At 39.6% G+C, this 19,002-nt stretch overlaps 1 protein-coding gene and 1 pseudogene across 1 annotated transcript in view; one reads left to right on the top strand and one right to left on the bottom strand.

Moving 5' to 3' along the window:
* LOC143742449 (uncharacterized) overlaps window positions 1–7,814 on the top strand; it is a 58,836-nt gene extending 51,022 nt beyond the window's left edge. The window contains exons 5-9 of the mRNA XM_077235310.1: window positions 3,634–3,744; window positions 3,853–3,973; window positions 4,784–5,057; window positions 5,689–5,741; window positions 5,835–7,814. Coding sequence (XP_077091425.1) covers window positions 3,634–3,744; window positions 3,853–3,973; window positions 4,784–5,057; window positions 5,689–5,741; window positions 5,835–7,054 — 1,779 coding nt within the window. The 3' untranslated portion in view covers window positions 7,055–7,814. The remainder of the gene's footprint in view (window positions 1–3,633; window positions 3,745–3,852; window positions 3,974–4,783; window positions 5,058–5,688; window positions 5,742–5,834) is intronic.
* An 8,023-nt stretch (window positions 7,815–15,837) lies between these two features.
* LOC143741506 (uncharacterized) lies at window positions 15,838–18,319 on the bottom strand (annotated as a pseudogene).
* Between the last annotated feature and the right edge of the window lie 683 nt (window positions 18,320–19,002).

Here is a 19,002-nt window from a genome sequence, read left to right as displayed (position 1 = left end):
AGTCAGAGGAGCCACTTGTGTTGAAACTATTCTCCGGCGACCACCATCTTTGTTTTGGGTCTGATGAATCGACGCGCATATTTTGCGTCGACGTATTTTTTGCTTTGACGTCTTGTTGCAGGCGTTTAGGTTGCATTTGCATCTGGAGTTGAATATCTTGCAGCTGTGAATACGCAAGTGGAGAATGTTCAAAATTGCAATGGCATCGCTCACACTCCGTTGTGACAGTAGTCCCTTATTGACTACAAGCTGCAATGTGTGAGCAAAGCAGCCTAAGCTCCGCACTCCCATGTTGTCAATGGCGTTTTTCATGTTACTTGCATTGTCCCTGAGGATGACATGCACTTTATTCAAAGGAATGTTCTACTGGTCAAGTATCTCCTTAATTGCAGCCGAAATGGTATCGGTGATGCTTGAAGCATTGCACCGTGCGGTTTACAGCTCGTGTCCAAGCAGTAGACTGTTAAACTTAAAAGTGACATTGGACACTGCAGAGCTCCATATATCTGTAGTGAAGCTCATTGCCTATATATCTTTAATCTCTTTTGAGATTTTTTTCTTGTACAGTTCTGGCAGTGCGGTCTCGGAAAAATACTTGCGGAAGAGATGGAGGAGAGTACTCTTGATGGAAGAGAGTACCTTGGCTCTAAGTATTCCAGTAGGCGACGGAAGCCCTCATCTTCAAGAACTGACATTGGTTGAGCATCAAAAACAATGATGTCTAAAACTTTGTTATTGCCAATGCCTTCAACTTTTCCGTCGGAAACTTTTTGCATCATTGAAGTGCATCTGCCAAAGTTAGTTGCTGGGCTGTATTGTCTCCTGCTCTTTTGGTTTTGTTGAGCTGCAGGAATTTGGCATGGTACTTTTGGATGTGCTTGATTAAATTGGTAGTATTGTACTTTGCAGTACTACCACCACCCCTCGGAACATTTACTTTGCAGACATTGCAAACAGCCGACGAACTAGTTGCCGTGGCAAGCGTGAAACATCGCCACACAGCCGACTCTTTGGTTTGCTTCATGTTGCTTAACCGTTAACTCAACTCTTCCAGCATGCGACACAAGTGCTGCTGATGAATGACGTAGGATGTGCTGCGATGGAGGAAGAAAAGAAAAAAAAACTGGATAGGCCCGTGGATCTGTTAATTTTTCCGATAATGTTTCAAATGCTTTTTAAGAAACACAAAAATAGACGTGAGTAAATAAGAGAGTAAATAAGAGAGTAAATAAGAGAGTAAATAAGAGAGTAAATAAGAGAGTAAATAAGAGAGTAAATAAGAGAGTAAATAAGAGAGCAAATAAGAGAGCAAATAAGAGAGCAAATAAGAGAGCAAATAAGAGAGCAAATAAGAGAGCAAATAAGAGAGCAAATAAGAGAGCAAATAAGAGAGCAAATAAGTGAGCAAAGGAGGAGGATCCAACCTGGTGACAGAGACAATTAGGTTAAAATGACACCCATACATTACCTGTATAAATGGCTTTCAGAATTCCAACAGCAGTTCCCTGTTTTACATCCTGAATAGATAGGTAGGCATTTACTGGCCCTTTTTCTCCCAGGAAGCGGACATATATCAGCTAACTTTTAATTGTTCTTGCATCAGTTGCCCCATCACTCATAATGGAGAAATAATTGGTCTTCTTCAAAGTCTCCATTAGCTTTTCCCTCTCCACATCATATATGATGCTTATGAAGCTGTAAAAAGAGCAAACATATTCTCTTTATTCTCCGATTGAAAAAAAACATAGCACTTTACAATTATTGGTGATTAAAGGCATACACACCCAGCACACTTTGTCAGAATCTTAGCAGTTTGGACATTTTCCAACTGTTCTTTGGATGAGCCCATGAAGAGAGGGGAATTGACTGAAAGGTAGCTCCTCTGCAATGTAGCCAACAAACAAAGCCTGCTCCATTTTTTGCACTCCTTGAATAACAGCTTTGGTGCATCAGGTTCTTTTACCCTCTGTGCAGCACTACAATGCTGGTGGCGTTTACTTTTGTCATGGGACAGAAGTGTATCATGCCTGAAGGCATTTGCCCCCTTGACTAATGAAGATGAGCTGTAATAGAGTAATACTTCTCACTTTCTTAACCACTTCTCAAGCACTCCACCTCATTTTGGCAGGAGAGTGCAAAATTGACATGCGCAAATGAAAAGGTTGGTACCCATGAGAACCCAGTGAGATTTTTGAATGCTCGAGGAGTCTGACAACAGCCGGTATGATCTGATCTCACCATCATCGAGTCTGTCTGTGATTACACGAAGAAACAGAAAAGCCTGAGACAGACTAAATCCAGAAGAACTGTTACAATGTCTCTAATGTAGAGCCCGGATAAGCATAAAAGTGTTTACTGCATACATTTACTGTCTCTAATCCTACGCCAAGTTCATTTATATAGATTGAAAATAAAATTGGTTACAAAATTGATCCTTGAAGTACCTGTCTTCACTATTAAATGAGTAGAAATATAATTATCTATAGAAACACACGGAAATCTTCCAGTCAAATAATTGTTGTTAAATAAACCTAATGTAGGCCTACCTGAAACCCTAAACCCCCTGGTTTAAACTTGGCGTTAAAATGACAATTACTCTTTATGTAGCTAATGCTACAGTAAGAGATTGGTGTTCACTTTCAGAAGTTGTAGGGTCCCTTTCTTTCCACAAAAAGAATGTGAAACCTGTATGTTGCTTATATAATTTCAGGTTTTAAATATCATTTACATTTATTTTACACATTTAAAATAACTTATCGAATATCGCATTTTTTAACGAGTTATCGCAACTTCTTCAATATCGTGCAGTCCTAGTGTCGTTCCTTTTTGCTCGATTTGGACCATTAAAAAAAAAACCCTGTACTGTAACTACCCTTCTTTACTAATAACCCCCACTGTCTCCACACATAAATTGCGAATCAAACCCATGACCTTGGCATTTCAAGTGTATAATATGAATGACATGATTAATGTTATTAGGTGCAATAAGTGAAGTAGGGCCTTCTCACGCCTACAAGAAGCTGCCTCTCAGACAGCGTGTAATCCCGATTTCAGTTCTGTTCCGCTGATTAAATGGCCAAATACATTCACAAAATTGTCAAAATGCCAGTCTTGAGTATTCACGTAAACACAGTCAGCTATGTCTTAGGTGGAGTAAACAGTTGAGAAAGAAAGTGTGTGATAATATATTGGATCTGTGCTGCTCTAAAAGTGACAGCAGCCTAATAAACCTGCTTCTGTCTGTGTGCCTAATGTTAATTAAACAACAATAGACAAACAGAAAATCACTCAGTGCTCTTGACGGAATAACTTTTGCAGCTTTAAAAATCTGTGTATATTTAATTCATACAGTTAAAAAAAATGACCTTTGCATTGCAAGTGTATAATGTGTAACTTTGTCAATGAGTGAATGTTCGTTCCCAGTATGAATAGCTCCGTAGGATTAATTTAAGAGTTCTCTAGCACGATTCATTTCAAAGGCTTGTGAACATGTGCTAAAGACATTTAATGTTATTGATGTCCAGCCTGCAACATAGGTGCTATGAACTGGGGTTGGAAGTTGCAAAAAATGAACTGCTGTTTTTCAGATAGGTTTGCATAAAAACTTAGGGTGAAATTGTTTTTGTATTTCAGGAAGTATTTCCAGTCGAATATGGTCCTGACTTTGATAAAGCACTGCAAGTCCTTGTTGGCTTTTTCCTCTCCAGATTGGAACAACTTCTGCCTGTACCAAACTTCAAACAGGTCTGATGATACACGCTTATCATATTTGAATGATTCAGGCCAGCTACTTGGTTATACAGAATTTGTTTGTGTTTTTAATGTGTGAAACTTGATTTTCTTTCATTTCAGCTTTCACTGTTGCTCAGCTGTCTCCCTGGGGAGCTAGATGCATGTGTGGACTCTGTTTGTAAATCACACAATTTGCTATCCTTGCTGCAAACAGAAGCTTGTGGGACTTTGGAAAAAAATGGTAAAATCTAGTCCTTGAATATTAGTGTTATTCCATATGCTGTAGGTTGGACTTGGCTTGCTTGGTTAATCAGATATGTTAGAGAATTGTTTGACAAACCTGAGATATCTACTATCTAAACCTAAATAATCGCGATACGTGGATCGATTCAAATATTTTCCGAATGCATCGCCATTCTCTCTTGAAACGATTCTGAGCTTAGTTTTTAACAGCAGATGGTGTCCTAGGATAGTTTTTAACCGCACGCTCAAATGCTCACGAAGAAGAGCGCTCGTGCGTTCTGCTGGGTCTGAGAATGTACTTGCACCGAATGCTTTTATGACGTGAGATTAATGTAAACAGCCCACTGCAAACACCCTTAATATGCTTCAACCCTTTCGAACTTTATGATTGATTTTTTTCATAGAAGGTTCAAGTGGTGTTTCTAAGGCATTGGAAGCCAGCAGAGTATGGCTGTTTCTAAAGCATGCAGTGCCATCTCCATCTGCTGTTAAAAACTAAGCTCAGAATCGATTCGAGAGAGAATCGCGATGCATTCGGAAAAACTCAGAATCAATCCAGAATAATTTCTCGATTCTCAATGCATTTACAATCACGATTTATTGTCCCAGCCGTATTTAATATAGCTGTATATGCTTTCTAGGTAAAAATGGAAAATCACAAATTTATCAAAAGATATACCAAAACTTCTCTGGCTAACCAATGAAACCCCAGATAAAGATTAAGACCCAATTCTATTACTAGAAGAATACAGTAATTAAGCACAATTGGTCAATGGCTAATTTTATTTTCATATTTTTATTTTGAAAGTTCTTCCATCAATAGTTGAGGATCGAATAGTTTCATCATTGTCACTGCCGCCTGTTGGCGACTCAGTCATTATAAACCAGCACGATGATGGAAAGTTACGGCCACTTGATTCTAAAAACCTGCCAAACCAGCAACATGGTATGAACAAGGAGACTGTCACAGGTGATCCAAATGTCCAGGATGTGGGATTCAGCTCCAGCTGTGAATCATCAGAGTTCTCCAGAGACAGTGATGGAGAAAAGTTAACAAACTCAAATGCTGATGAATTGCAACGGTATGTTACTATATTACTAGGTGTGGGCAGGATGGTCAGCTAGTTGTATAACAACCAGCTATTACTGAAGTTAACTTGATTATTCATTTATTTATTTATTTATTTTAGCTTGAAGGAATAATGCAAAAAATATTTCTATCGCCCTCATGTCTTTAGATTTGTAAAAAAAAAATCTGTTTAACACAAAAAAAGATATTTGGAGAATATTTCAGCTGATTTTGTCCATACAATAAAAGTCATTGGGGTCCAAGGTTCAAGCTCCAAAATCAGCAATAAGGCCATTTTGTATGATGAGCACAGTGAAAGTTGTTTGTCACACTCAAATGAAGTAATTTTTCAGTGTTGGTGCTAATAGTGTACAGTAGGTGATCATTTTCTGATATCCAATTTCTGATTGGATCTTGTGCAACAAATTCCCAAAATTCTATAATTTCAAGATGATTGCTGTCAGACTGTTGTCAAAATATCTGCTTAGAAATAGACACTCTGAGTAATATTCCCCATTATTAGTCTATTTGTGACTGATAATCTCTGAGGACTCAGCACATTGCTATGAAATTTGCTCTGTAGTGTTCCGGAATTAAGATAGAAAATGTTTCATTGGAAAATATCCTATTTATTCTTTTTGTAGGAGTAACTCAGAAGAGCCAAGCGTACCGTCATCCACCAATGATGCTCATATAGGTACAGCCCTTACGAATATCTGTCAAGATTCTCATTATACCTTTTCATCATCTTTAGACTGAACCACTCTGTTTGTCCCATGTTTTCCTTTAGGTGATTTAATTTTTCAGACTGCTGTGCCACAGCGGCCTACTGTCGACAACTTCCCAAACACACCTTCTAAAGGCTTCCACTATGCAGGCAGGACCGTACACAAATGTCAGCAGTGCACAAAATACTTCATCTATCGCTCTGATCTTGTCAAGCACCAGGAAATTCACACCCAGGCGGGGACACATGAGTGTCTTCAGTGTGGGCAAGTTTTTGACGATTTGACGCAGCTGGCGGCACACAAGAGCATCAGCTGCAATACCAGAGTTTTTAAGTGCATCAAATGCACCGCCCACTTTAGATCCCTCAGGACCCTATACAGACACAACAGGGTGCACAAAGAGAAAACCACACACAAATGCCCTGAATGCGGACGGCTGTTCACAAGTCTGTCACGATTAGTCAGTCACCGGCGAGCTCACCGAACTCCCAGTGTTAAAAGGAACTATACCTGTAAACAATGCAACGAGACTTTCGGGTCGTACCGAGCCAGTTTAATCCACCAGAAGACTCATAAAGTTAAAGACGTCCACCAATCTAAACCGGAACGGCAGCCAGGAAAGTGTCGTTTTTGTGATTTGACTTTTAGCATTGACAGCGAATTAAGAAGCCACCTGAAGACGCACGCAGAGTTCAGGCCATATATATGCGACCAGTGTGGGAAGTGCTTTTCGGCAAACAGCAGCCTGCTCGCCCACCTCTCAAACCACACGGGCGAGAAACCTCTCCTTTGTTCGCAATGCGGAAAGCGATTTTACAGCAAAATCCAATTAAAATCCCACATGAGATGTCATTCTGGCGAGCGGCCGCACGTTTGTCCGTACTGCGAGAAGCAGTTTTCACTATCTGGGAATTTGAAAATCCACATCAGAATTCACACTGGGGAGAAGCCATACGTTTGTCATCAGTGCGGAAAGGGTTTTGTCTCTGCCGGATGCCTGCAGGTGCATCTGCGTTCTCACACGGGAGAGAAGCCGTATCAGTGTAAAATCTGCGGCAAGAAATTTGTGGTTTCGAGTCACCTGACGGCTCACATGTGCTTTCACACCGGAGAGCGTCCACACTGCTGCTTACAGTGTGGGAAACGATTCATCCGGCGCTATGACTTGAGCAAGCACATGTACACTCATATTGGGAAGAGGCCGTTCCCATGTCCTCTGTGCCCAAAGGCTTACACGTGCCGTACACACTTGAACAGGCACATGAAGAGCCACAGTGTTTGACTTGAATAATTTTGTCATCCTGAGTGCCTTGTGTGGGGTGAAAACAACAATGATCTTTAAAGTAATGTTTCAATCAAAAATTTAAATCCTGTTATTATTTACTCGCCCTCATGACTAATGTCCATGTCCAAACCTGTTTACACTGTTGTGTTTTTTTCTGTGGATCAGATTTTTTTTTAAAGAATCTTTCCACAGCTCTTTTACAATTGACGGATCATAATTGATCACATCTTTCAAGCTCTAAAAATGACAATAAGTCTGGAGAGCATCATTATAATCCATATAGTTTATGCATTATATTCCAAGTCTTAAAACTTGGGTGTGTAAATGATGAAACTTTCATTTTTGGGTGAACTATCCCTTTAAGTTCCAGTCTCTTTTCCACACAAAACTAAGACTTAAGAAGATTAGCAGACATAAGAGTGAGTAAATAAGTTGGGGTGAACTGTCCCTTTAATTAAAATGTTTCCTTCTAATCTGAGGGCTCTGCAGTTGTTTAAGCCATTTGAAGAACAGCTTCAACATTTTCTTGCATTACTAATGTGTAAAACAGTTTCGTGCCATGGATATTTTCTGTAGAAATATAGGTTTGGAGCACACTGTTAGTTTTTCTTTTAGATTTAAGTTTTTCTAAGATCATTTAAGCTAGCATCATCCTCAGTATGCAACTATTCATGTAATGTGCTGAATATTATAGACTCATACTAAACTAAATAAATGTGTCGACAACTTAGTGGGAATTAAAACTCTCATAATATTGTGGGGCCGTGTCATTTTTAAATTATTTTAGAATTACAGTACATTTAAATAGTATTATCTTTTTATTACCAAGATAAACCGCTGTGTAGCCTATTTCTATTTGAATATATAAAAAGTAATTCAAGGTAGCAGTGATGTACAGTAAAATCAATAAAAAAAAATAAAGGTTTGGCACATTAGGTATGTTTTAAAATGCAGAAAATGAAGAAAGCAATGAGAGACAAAGAAGCTGAAGGTCAAAGTTGAAGCATACAGGCCGTTATGACATCATCTGGATCCAATGCCCTTTATTACAGTTTAATAAAAACAAGCCCTTAACAGTTAAAAAAATTGCATAGTTAATTTTTTTTTAAATTTGTTGAATTGACATTCATTGTTCGTTCATTCATTCATTCATTCATTTTAATTAACTAATTGTAATTTCCAAAAAAATAGCTTTAAATCTTGGGGGAACAAGTTTATCCATAACTACAACTAAGGATTGTTTTAAAATGGTGAGTGAACTCATGAAAACAATTTCAGATGCTGTTATTTGCCCTGGCCCTTCTCTGCTTATCAAAGTAAGTTCTTGTCAATGAATGGCTAGTTGTCTACGTTGTTTTAGACCTGTAATCTGCTGATTGGTCAGTTTTAATGTCTCACATTTGGTTTTAATCACATGGTCAAGGAAGGAATGAAAGAAGATTTATTATCTGAGTTTATAGCCCCTAAAGAAAACCCTGTATACTTTGTCTTTTTGTTAAAATTAGTTTTCACCTAAATAAACAGCTAACTATAGGGAACATCTACCGACCTCCAAACTCCCCTACAGAGTCAATACACCGCATAGGCACTATTATAAAATCTGTGGGGAGCTCAAACGAGATGATTATCCTTGGTGACTTTAACATTAACTGGTTAGATCGATAATCTCTAAATCACAGAAATTTCTTTGAAAGCTTAAATCTGACTCAACTAATTAGACAACCTACTCGGGTTGACCAGAGATCCAAATCTTTGTTAGACTGGATTTTGGTCACCCACTGTAACAGAATTACTGAATCTGGTGTTCTTCCCGATTGCTTTAGTGATCATTCGATGGTTTTCTGTGTATGGAAAATTAGATTACCTCGCCTACCACCCAGGGTGATCAGAGTAAGGTGAGAGTAAACATCTTAACATTGAGTTTTTTATCCAAGATTTATTAGATATAAATTGGAATAGGTTTCACCTTATTCCTTTTGTTGAAGATGCTTGGAATTTTCTCTATACAGAAGTTTTTAAAGTAATTAATAAACATGCCCCTTGGATATCAGTAAAGGTTAAGGATAAACTTTACTGATAAGATAAAATAAAATTCTGCATCAAAATTTATAGACAAGACAAGTAGTTTGTTTAGGGATGGTTTGTAAGGAATTACAAACCTGCGCACATATATTCAAACGCACATAACTATAGAATAAATTCTTAATGCGCATGTGAACGCCATCAGCATCTATCACAGGTTCACGTTTAAAGTCTGTTTAGAGAGAACGGTGTCGTCTTAGCGGCCCCTAATTTAATAACAAATGATCATTTAGACGGAAGTGAATCAATCAAAACTAACTTTAGTTGGAAAAACTTTTTCAAAAACCACTATAAAACCAAACCAATCTCTGTTACCTTAAATTATATGTTTATCTCTGTAAAGCTGCTTTGAAACAATCTACATTGTTAAAAGCGCTATATAAATGAGGATGACTTGACTTGACAAGGGCCGGGCCGACATTTACCATGGATTGATGCTTATTTAATACATCTTTTTAAACAAAGAGATAAGGCATGGGAAAAGTACAGCCTGCTAAAGGACTCAGCAGACGGGGCTATATATAAACAATTAAGAAATACGTGTACGACTTAAACAAGAAATTCTAAATCGAATTATTATAAAAATTCTCTGTCTAATAACTTCAATAATCCTAAGAAGTTTTGGAAAAGTCTTAATTCTTAATTAAATAATTCTACTAAAAGCATTGCTACCAAAATCAAAGTTAACAATGATATCAGTGATCCTTCCGCGGTTGCCAATGCTTTTAACCAATACTTTTCCTCTATTTGTAGTTCACAATTTTCTAATTTCTCCTACTCTAGTCTGGCAGAAGAGCATAACAGCTCCTTTTCATTTGCTACAATAAATCCTTCTGAAGTTCAGAAGGCAATGTCTGAACTAAAGTCAGGTAATGGTACTGATCCTGATGGACTGGAGATTAAGTTTATTAAGCTTGTGTCTCATGTACTGGCAATACCTTTATCAGTTTAATTAAATTTATCGTTATCTACCTTTGGGGTTCCATTAACGTGGAAGTCTGCCAGAGTTACACCAATACATAAGGGTGGCGATGAACTTGATCTCAACAACTGCAGACCTATTTCCAATCATCAGTAGTATAGCAAAAGTGTTTGAAAAACTATTGTTTAAACAATTATTCAAATATATTTATGATTTCTCTATTTTGTCACCAAATCAATCTGGTTTCAGACCAAACTTCTCTACAACTACTGCTCTTCTAAAATTTACCAAGTTTTCCCTACACAATAACATGTCGACTGGTGCAATATTTATTTCACTAAGGCCTTTGATATGATCGATCATTACGTATATGCTTCTTGACTAATTATATGCGATAGGCCTTTCTAAACACTCTCTTCTCTGGTTTAATTCTTATCTCCACTGTAGACGTCAGGGTGTCTCATTTCATGGTTGTGTATCACAGTCCTTAATAATGGAGAAAGGTGTCCCTCAAGGCTCTTCCTTAGGGCCTCTTCTATTTTCTTTATCAATGATCTTCCTCTAATTTGCTCAGACTGTTTTATTCATCTACAGGTGCTGGTCATATAATTAGAATATCATCAAAAAGTTGATTTATTTCAGTAATTCCACTCAAAAAGTGAAATTTGGATATTATATTCATTCCTTACACAGACTGATATATTTCAAATGTTTATTTCATTTAATTGTGATGAATAAAACTGACAACTAATGAAAATCCCAAATTCAGTATCTCCGAAAATTAGAATATTACTTAAGACCAATACAAAAAAGGGATTTTTAGAAATTTTGGCCAACTGAAAAGTATGAACATGAAAAGTATAAGCATGTACAGCACTCAATACCTAGTTGGGGCTTCTTTTGCCTGAATTACTGCAGCAATGCAGCGTGGCATGGAGTCAATCAGTCTGTGGCAATGCTCAGGTGTTATGAGAGCCCAGGTTGCTCTGATAGTGGCCTTCAGCTCTTCTGCATTGTTGGGTCTGGGTTATCGCATCTTCCTCTTGACAATACCCCATATATTTTCTATAGGGTTAAGGTCAGGCGAGTTTGCTGGCCAATTAAGAACAGGGATACCATGGTCCTTAAACCAGGTACTGGTAGCTTTGGCACTGTGTCATGGAGGTGTGGCATGGAGTCGATCAGTCTGTGGCACTGACAAAACTGACAAAAGGTCATTGCTAAAGAGGTTAGCTGTTCACAGAGCTCTGTGTCCAAGCACATTAATAGAGAGGCGAAGGGAAGGAAAAGATGTGGTGGAAAAAAGTGTACAAGCAATAGGGATAACCGCACCCTGGGGAGGATTGTGAAACAAAACCCATTCACAAATGTGGGGGAGATTCACAAAGAGTGGACTGCAGCTGGAGTCAATGCTTCAAGAACCACCACGCACAGACGTATGCAAGACATGGGTTTCAGCTGTCGCATTCCTTGTGTCAAGCCACTCTTGAACAATACACAGCGTCAGAAGCGTCTAAAGACAAAAAGGACTGGACTGCTGCTGAGTGGTCCAAAGTTATGTTCACTGATGAAAGTAAATTTTGCATTTCCTTTGGAAATCAAGGTCCCAGAGTCTGGAAGAAGAGATGAGAGGCACAGAATCCACGTTGCTTGAAGTCCAGTGTAAAGTTTCCACAGTCAGTGATGGTTTGGGGTGCCATGTCATCTGCTGGTGTTGGTACACTGTGTTTTCTGAGGTCCAAGGTCAACGCAGCCGTCTACCAGGAAGTTTTAGAGCACTCCATGCTTCCTGCTACTGATCAACTTTATGGAGATGCAGATTTCATTTTCCAACAGGACTTGGCACCTGCACACAGTGCCAAAGCTACCAGTACCTGGTTTAAGGACCATGGTATCCCTGTTCTTAATTGGCCAGCAAACTCGCCGGACCTTAACCCTATAGAAAATCTATGGGGTATTGTCAAGAGGAAGATGCGATACCCCAGACCCAACAATGCAGAAGAGCTAAAGGCCACTATCAGAGCAACCTGGGCTCTCATAACACCTGAGCAGTGTCAACCACAAACTGATTGACTCCATGCCACGCCGCATTGCTGCAGTAATTCAGGCAAAAGGAGCCCCAACTAAGTATTGAGTGCTGTACATAATCATACTTTTCATGTTCATACTTTTCAGTTGGCCAAAATTTCTAAAAATCCTTTTTTTGTATTGGTCTTAAGTAATATTCTAATTTTTGGAGATACTGAATTTGGGATTTTCATTAGTTGCCAGTTTTATTCATCACAATTAAATGAAATAAACATTTGAAATATATCAGTCTGTGTGTAATGAATGAATATAATATCCAAATTTTACTTTTTGAATGGAATTACTGAAATAAATCAACTTTTTAATGGTATTCTAATTATATGACCAGCACCTGTATATGCAGATGACACCGTGATCTACACATCTAATGCTGTCTCTAAGATTCAATCCTCATTGCAATCTAACTTTAATGCTATTCAATTTTGGTTCCAATCCAACCATCTTCATTTAAATAAGAAAAAGTCATATTGAGAATGAGGAGATGCGTCACGGTAGCTTGCTGTCACGTGACGAATTGAGGCCGCCCACCATTTTGGGAGGACACGCTATTGGTTGCCAGGGGCAACAGTGTAAGAGCGATACAGAGACGGATACAAATTGAAACGGATATACGGATAGAAATTACGAGAAATTATATAAATAATATATATATATATTATATAATATATACATATATAAATAAATATATATAATATAGAAATTAAGAAGAAATGGAGAAGAATGCTGCAAAAGAAAAGGGTCCTTACAGGGAGAAACTTACTATCAATGCCAAACAGAGGTATTTGGAGAAATTGGCTGATATTAAAAACGTCGACCCATACGAGCTGCCTGCAGCTGAATGGAACTGAGACCTAGACTCTTTACCACCTTGTACGTATATGGAAATAGTTAATTACTTGGTTTTTGGCATCAGTTATTACACTATGCTAGAATTCAAAAGCCTGAAATCCTTGGAAAGTTACGAGACATTCTGCTGCGGCTGGGTGCGCGACTTGGTCATCTACAAGCCCCCAAACTGTGAAAACACCGTTGTACTGGCAAAGGTAAGTTGCTTCACTTTTTGTCAAGTCACTTTTATTTATATAGGGCTTTTTACAATCCAGATTGCATCAAAGCAGCTTAATAATAGGAAAATAACAAAGTTTGTTTCTGCTGTACAGGAGCTCTGAATCAAACAGTGATGAAATTCAGTTCAAAGAAAGTAGTGTCAATTGGGGCTGTAACAATATTGTGTCACAATATATCGCAATACAAAAATGCAACAATATATCGTGGATAGTGACAGTAGTGTGTATAGTTCACCCAAAGTTAAAATTACTGTGTGAAAAAAACAACAACAAGTTTACAGTTTTAGTGTCAGTACTACATTAAACTTCTATATATAAATGTTATATATAATGTAGAATAATGCACTGGGGGAATATTTGTGGGTCCTGATAATGCAGTATGTCTGATGTTACCAGTAAAAAGTGGCCTACATTATTTTAAATATATTTTGTTAGTGACAGAGTGCAAGCATATTCGTCTAAAATAATTCTGTATTTTCAGCTTCAGAATCATGAATATTTTTATTCTGGTGTCTCTATTGTCCTGTGCATTGGGTTTCCAGCACCAAGTCCAAGCCTATTCATTTACATCCACATTTACATTGTAATGTTGTAGGTTTGTGTGTTGGGGACTTGAGTGCATTAAGGGTGAGAGTGCATGGCGTATTTGTGATCCAGGCAAGGCTGCAGACAAATGGAAATGTGATGTGTGTAACTTGAAAAAATGTGACTTTGTAATATATACATATTACCTCTTGTATTTAACAGGTCATGCATTCACGGCGGCTCAGCGAACCTCCTCTCACACCATGGGTCATCCTTACACCATTGGGACAAGTGTGTTCAGCCCACTGCACATGCATGGCTGGTGTAGCTGAGTCATGTACCCATGTTGGAGCCCTGCTCTTTATGGTTGATGCCTGTGTCCGGTTGAAGGAAAAGGCCACAGTCACTGATGAACCGGCCTACTGGATGCTGCCAAGCAGCATTGACAAAGTCCATCCAGAGGTTGGCCACAGCATTGACTTCACATCTGCTGCTGCCACACGCAAGTCTCTAAACAGACGCATTGATGGTGAGACCCACAACAGTCCTGCGTTGAGAACACGTTCAACCAAAACAACAAAAAAAACACCCACACCAACACCGGAAGAGCTGGAAACATTCTACAGGGATCTCCATAACACAGGCTCAAGATCAGCCATTTTGAGTGTGCTACCAGAATACTGTGAGGAATTTCGAGACCCTATTCTGCCCATCAGAAGCTTACAGTCTCTGGCAAATGTTTGTGGCACTAGCTTTGATAGGAGTGACCTGTCAGCACTGCAGAAGCACTGCCAAGCCATAAGAAACGTCGCTGATGTGTCAGAGGAACAGGCAGTGCAGATTGAGAGAAGGACGAGGGGACAGCACACCTCGTCACTTTGGTTTGCAGCAAGGGCAGGCAGAATCACGGCCTCCTCAATGCACAGTGTCTATGCAACAGACATCAGCTCACCAGCTCTCTCCACCATAAAGAGGGTTTGTTACCCTACGCGCGGGCCAGGAACAGCAGCCACCAGTTGGGGTATCAAACAGGAGGAGACAGCGAGGCTGGCATACATCAACCAAACAAAAGACCAGCACAGAAATCAACAAGTGCAAACTTGTGGGGTTTTTGTCAACCCAGCCTTCCCACAAGTAGGAGCATCACCAGATGCCATTGTGAGTTGCACCTGTTGCGGAAAGGGCTGCATTGAAATAAAATGCCCAGCTAAGTACAAGGACTACATAGTCCTTGATGCATGTTCATCAGATGACCGCAATTTCTGCCTGCATGTGGTTGATGGTCAGGTGCACCTCAAGAAGAACCACCAGTACTACAGCCAGGTCCAGACTCAACTTTTTGTAACCGACAGTGCATACTGTGACTTTGTAGTATGGACACTGAAGGACTGTGTGATTCTACGCATATCTCCAGACACCTTTTTTTGGAAGGCACGGCTTCTGAAGGCACAGGAGTTCTTCCTGAAGGTGGCTCTCCCTGAACTCGTGATGCAATATTACACAGTACCACCTACCTCCCAAGCATTGTTTGGCCCCAGTGTGCTAAAGCAACAACAGCCACTGGAAGTGCGCATAAAGACGCCAAGAAAGCAGCCTGCCAAAAAAGACAAAGCACCTAAGAGAAATAAGTCAGTGTGGTGTCTCTGTGCTGGACCCGAGAAAGGTCAAATGGTGGCATGTGACAACGAGAACTGTACAGTACAATGGTTTCACTTCCATTGTGTGGGGCTTGTGGACACCCCTTCTGCTGATACTCCTTGGTTTTGCCCTTCTTGTGCTGAATAGTGTTTGATGCACATTACATTAACGCACTTTTTATTGTTTACATTAACGCACTTTTTATTGTTTACATTAACGCACTTTTTATTGTTTACATTAATGCACTTTTTTGTGTTTTTTTATCATTGACATTGTTTACATTGAGATTTTTGTTTGTTATTGTTTACATTGCATTTTTTTATTGTTTACATTAATACACTTTTTATTGTTTACATTAATGCACTTTTTATTGTTATTTATTTAGAGCATATTGTGAAAACATTAATACACTGTTCATTGTCAGTTCTCAATAAATACTGTTAAGTCATATAAAGGTGTTTAAAGAGTTTATTTCATATTTACATTAATTTCATAGTAGATTAGATTACACTTTATTTTAAACAAAAAGTCTGCACTCAGACAACACTTTTGCATATATTTACCAAGGCACAGCAAACAGTGACAATCTTGTCCAACGCCATTGTTTTCACCTTCACATTTGAGAAGCATGTTCACAGGTACCGTTGAGTGTAGGAATTTAAATTTGTTCCGCACAACACCAATCACCCTCTCCACATGAATCCTGAGATGTGCTATGGCCCTAGTCTCCTCCACATCTTTTGCCTCCAGCTGTGCACGACCCCTTGTGAAAGTAGGTACCTTAACCTCAGCACACATCATACCCACACTTTCCCTGATATTAAATCCTCTATCTGCCAGCACAATGTCACCTGGCAACAGTTTGTTGAGGAAACCACTCTGCTCTGTAATGTGTTTGTCACTAGCGCGCCCACCCCACCCTTCGGATATGAAAGAAATTACACCCTGGGGTGTAATCACAATCAGATATTTCATTGTGTATGCATGTTTATACTGAGAAAAAGTCTGTGCCCTTGCAAGTACATTTGAGGGTTTTTCAATAAAAACCTCAAAACAGTCCACAATTGCAGCCACATGTTTTCCGAACGATTCCACAAACTGGTGTGGCATACTGGTCAATAAACTTTCTCTGCATGGCCAGTACACCAAAGGAGACAGCCGTGCATACATCACACTAAGAGTGTGGTGAAAGGCATCACTGGCTGTTGTCCTGTGCACCCGAAACAGATGGCCGAGATGTTGTATTGGCAGGTCCAGTCTAAGGCGCATAAGAGTCATCAGGACAAGCTGGAAGGGTGAGAGCTTCTTCAAACTACCTTGAGGCAGATATGGCATGAGACTGAACAGAAGTGTCTGAAACATTACATAGGTCGGAAGTCCCGTGTAGTACTTCACTCTGTTATCATCACCACTCAGAAAGTTCTCATTCATCTGGTACTCTTCAAGTTCCTCCTTCAGCTTTCTATTTTCCTCCAAAAGACTGTTAATAACATCCTGTCTAGATGAGCAGAGTGCACATTCCTGTGCCGGGGATGGCGGCTCCTTGTGCTGCGCCAGCGGTGGCACTTGCTCCTGTTGCTGTGCTGGGGATGGTGGCTGCTCCTGTTGCTGTGCTGGGGATGGTGGCTGCTCCTGTTGCTGTGCTGGGGATGGTGGCTGCTCCTGGTGCTGTGCTGGGGATGGTGGCTGCTCCTGGTGCTGTGCTGGGGATGGTGGCTGCTCCTGGTGCTGTGCTGGGGATGGTGGCTGCTCCTGTTGCTGTGCTGGGGATGGTGGCTGCTCCTGGTGCTGTGCTGGGGATGGTGGCTGCTCCTGGTGCTGTGCTGGGGATGGTGGCTGCTCCTGGTGCCGGGTCCTGCGATTTACTTGTCGCAGAAATCTTGCTTCATATGTTTGCTTAACATCACTGTGGCCTAACCGCAAAGATGGTTTCCAGTCAGGGTGGTTCTCCAACATCTCATATGATGGTTTACCTAGAACAGAATAATTTGATTAAGAAATTTGATTTGATTAAGACATCTTGCAGAAAAAAGGCTAAGGACATGAGGGAATATGCATCTTTGTGATGCATCCAAAGTGGGGAAAGTTATTGTAGAGAACCACTGTGTGGGGCAAACACATTACTGCGAGCACATTTCACCGACACGCAAGCATAATGTCATGAAAACTAGTTTTGTTAAAAACAACAACATTGATGGCTGTCCAAGTATTTTCAAAGAAACAACAGTTTGATAGATACAGTGCTAAGCATAAGTGAATAGACCCATGCTAAAGTTGACTAAAAAGAGGAATAAAAAAATGGCATCTTTTGGAAATTTATCTAAATGCCTTAATTTAAAAAAAATCCAACCTTTCAGACACCAACTTTCTTTGTGAATGAATAATGTATCGTAAATAAATTAATGTTCTTCCTTTATATACAGGGTGCATAAGTCAGGACACCCCATGTTAAATTCCCATAGAGGCAGGCAGATTTTTAAAGGCCAGTTATTTTATGGATCCAGGATAATATGCATCCTGATAAAGTACCCTTGGCCTTTGGGATTAAAATAGCCCCACATCATCACACACCCTTAGTACCAAACCTTGATAATGGTTTTATTTCAGTTAGCCTAATAGCTGGTTGGATTTGCATTGAGAGATAATCTTATGGAAACTACCCCATGCCAATCTCTAGGTAGAGTGATTTTTACTATTTTTTTTTAATTAAAGCAATAAGATCAATTTACAAAATATGATTTTTATTCCTCTTTTTAGTCAAATTTAGCATGGATGTATCACTTTTGCTTAGCACTGTAACTTAGTTAGCTAACGTTAGCAGGCTAGGCAATAACGTCAGGTTAACTTCATGACTTTAAAAGCTGAACATAAACACATTTAAAGCATTTTTAGGAAACTTACCCGAATGAAAATGCATAGAACACACTCTCATCGAGTCGGAGATGCGGTCGAAAGTAATGTCCTTTCTTCTAACAGCTGCAACCCAAGAAATCCGACGTCTCTTTGTCACATCGGAGACATGCTCTCCTTCATGCTTTTTCCATTTAGGGAAACGAAAAAAATGTAACAAATGGTTGCTACAGTTCCCACGACGATCGTGTGAGACACTGGAGCAGTTTTTTACACAGCAGTGTTTTCCAGGCATTCTAACACTGCGACAACCTCCTCTACTACCAATATAAACAATAAGCGTTGCTAGCGGGTGTCCTCCCAAAATGGCGGAAAGCTGTCTCCAGGGGGCGGGGCGCTGTGTCGTGACGACATCTCCTCATTCTCAATAGCATATTGTTCCCCACCAGATCAGCTACATTGAGTCAAAATAACAATCTTTCACTCAAATTCCTAGACGATACGCCACTTGTACAATCATCAATACGTCATCCACATGTCAGATTATTCTTTTGAACTCTTTATTTATATTTTACCTGTTCATATTATAAAACTATGTCGCTTTGAGGTCCTCACGCCTTCTGTTTAACGCGGTTCTCACAATCACAAGCTCGTCAGTTTTTGGTCACTAAACAGAGGTAATTGCTTATATACCTGATGGTCGCCTTCAAGCTTACACAGTCAAAGATACTTTTGTATAGCCCCCGTGGTTTTGCATACATTTGAATTTAAAG

This window comes from Siphateles boraxobius, unplaced genomic scaffold (genome assembly GCF_051911475.1).
Source record: "Siphateles boraxobius isolate OS27281-9 unplaced genomic scaffold, OSU_SipBor_1 19, whole genome shotgun sequence".
Lineage (NCBI taxonomy): Eukaryota > Metazoa > Chordata > Actinopteri > Cypriniformes > Leuciscidae > Siphateles > Siphateles boraxobius.
This window is presented reverse-complemented; position numbering and strand designations above follow the sequence as displayed.